Source organism: Halyomorpha halys, unplaced genomic scaffold (assembly GCF_000696795.3).
Source record: "Halyomorpha halys isolate HHAL.00 unplaced genomic scaffold, Hhal_1.1 Scaffold123.1, whole genome shotgun sequence".
In the NCBI taxonomy this organism is placed as follows: Eukaryota; Metazoa; Arthropoda; class Insecta; order Hemiptera; family Pentatomidae; genus Halyomorpha; species Halyomorpha halys.
Window position 1 is genome coordinate 432,093 of NW_027107023.1, and position 2,561 is coordinate 434,653.

The 2,561-nt window shown below is 30.6% G+C and overlaps 1 protein-coding gene across 13 annotated transcripts in view; it reads left to right on the forward strand.

Annotated features, from left to right (window-relative positions):
- Positions 1–2,561, forward strand: part of LOC106678097 (leucine-rich repeat flightless-interacting protein 2) — a 189,616-nt gene that overhangs the window by 157,831 nt on the left and 29,224 nt on the right. For all 13 annotated transcript variants that reach the window (XM_067045380.1, XM_067045381.1, XM_067045382.1 and 10 more), the window contains one exon: positions 1,011–1,157. In XM_067045380.1, coding sequence (XP_066901481.1) covers positions 1,011–1,157 — 147 coding nt within the window. The remainder of the gene's footprint in view (positions 1–1,010; positions 1,158–2,561) is intronic.

A 2,561-nucleotide genomic window follows, 5' to 3' on the forward strand; every position in this document is an offset into this window, starting at 1 on the left:
AAAAAAAAAAAAATATTTAAATTTCATCATTAGTATATAAATTCTGTTGCTAACTCTTATTTAATCATGAATTTTTATCAGAAATTAAAATTTTTAAATTTATTTATTTGTTAAAATTTGTGTTGGAGTTTTAATACAATGACCTCATTTTTTGTTTGTTAAATGTAATGTGTGCTAACTAAAAATAAATTTCTAGTGACAATAGTCCCTTCTCAGGTTGTGTATACTCTTGTATAAACAGCTGATAAGATAACCAACAGCTGTCTAAGATAACTGGATAATGTAAAATTAAAAAAAAAAAGATCTAGTAGTCAGTGAATTGTGTGTCACGGTGGTAACATTGTTGTTTGTCACAAGTATCAAATTTGAAGGCTAGTCTCTTTTATGTCGGTTAATTGAGAGCTAAATGCGTGACAGTGGTTGCCAAAAGATATAAATACCTCAGTCTCCGTTCTAACCCCTGGCTCATGCCGTGTGCGTGTGATTGTGAGCTGGCCAGTTTCAGTGTGTGCGAGCACCCGACATAGATAAGACCCCTGGCACCGTGCCTACCTTCTCCACTATCTTTATTGTCATAAGGCTCAGCTTTCTGGGCTAATTATCCAGTGTTTATCTTTATTACACTGTTTAAAGTTTATTTGTGTCTAAATTTCGTGAAAGTTTATGTTACATATTTCAATCTAAAATAATTGTTTTTCATTTTGGTTTTATATTTTTTTCTTTTGTCAGAAATGAGCTCGAGCAGCTCTGATAGTTCTGATGCAGAAACAAAAAGTGGTAGTGATGATGAAGATCCGTCCTCGACAGAAGAGGAAGAATCTGACAATTCAAATAGTCCTAAAGTAATTGTTAACAGTGGTGTTGATAATACCGAGGTAGCTGTCACCAACGGTTTTGTCAATGGTGACGATGATGACGATGACAGTGAAGACCAAGATGAAGCATTTCCTGACAATGATCCTCCACGAATGAACGGTTTAATTAATGAACTAATTGATGGTTGTTCTCAGAGTGAACTGCGGGAAGCAGAGGATAAGTTTCGCAAGGCCATGATCGGCAATGCCCAGCTGGACAACGAAAAGACCGCCGCAGCCTACCAAGTCGAACTCTACAAGGATAGGCTTGAAGAGCTTGGAGAGGAATATGCCCAACTCCAGGTAAAATATTAATTACAATAATATGTTTATTAAAAAATATTATGACTTACATCAATTTTAGTATTTTATTCTAGGTCAAAGATCATCAGAGGAAAAAGACAAACAGCAGACAATTATGTTGATTATGAATGCATTAAATAACATGGCTTATAAACTCATTAAACAACACTGACTATATATAGATTAAAGAGAATTATGTGAGTGTTGTTTAATGAAAAAAATACTAAATATAAATATTTACACCATATTAACAATAACACATACTAAATATTAAAAAAAACTCTATGCTTTAATGAACAATAAAAATAAAAATATGCCTACATACATTTTATATATTACATAAATGCAGAATTCTATAAAATTTATTAACAGTATATACTTAAAAAAATAATTTAATAAATTCAACAATCTAATAATCTGTGAAATTATAAAAAAATTAATAATTGAAGATTTGATTCAATTAAGTTACCTGGTTCTGATGGTTCCGTAGTAATTTTTTATAATAATCTCCCAAAAGTTGATATATATAAAACTCTTCAATTGAATTCTATTTGCACTTTTTGACTTATTTTATTTGTCAATATAAATATTTTATAGTCTCTGCTCTACTTAACTTATTGTTTGATTAAAACCTTTCCATAAATTTCCTAAGTACGGGACAGATATCAAAAAATGAACAGTGTATTCCGTCACTTTCATATTGTAGAGGGTACTGAGCCCGTCGGCATGTTAAAATTTCCTCCTGTAATTAAGGTAAAATTTTTTTATTTTCTTTATCACCTTGGTAAGGAGAGTAATGTAGTTGGATCAAATTTTTTATAAGCACTTTGAAGCAAATGTATCCATTTTAGAGTCCTGAGTCCAAAAAAAAAAAAAAAAACATTTTTGGCCATTGGTCCATATTTATCACGATTAACTCTTGAGCGGATGGGTTGATTTTGGTTCTTGAGGCCTGTATACAAAATCAGGCACTCTGTGCGCAATAGGTGAAAACATGTTTTCCTTCAGACTGCAGCGCCAAAAGGGGTGCGATGAATTTGATGAAACTTTTTTGAACTGTTCTACTTAAAGCCTCTTAACATTTCATATATTACATAGATCTATGAGAAAAAAAAAGTGAAAAATTTCTATAAATAAAATAAAATTTAATTTATGCATAACTTATCTAATGAATTGAAGTGAATAAGTCTTCCATAATAATTTTATTTTAATTCGTGCATTAGAACATTTTGGAGCTGTCACCCCCATCACCTGACACTCCTAACATTCTTATTTTATATAATTTCAAATTTTATAAATTAATCTAATCTCGTTATTTAGTCTAATATATCAGTCTCATATGGTTATTATTACTGCCTAAAAAAATTAATTTGTATTTAAAATAAGGGAAAACTATTTACACAA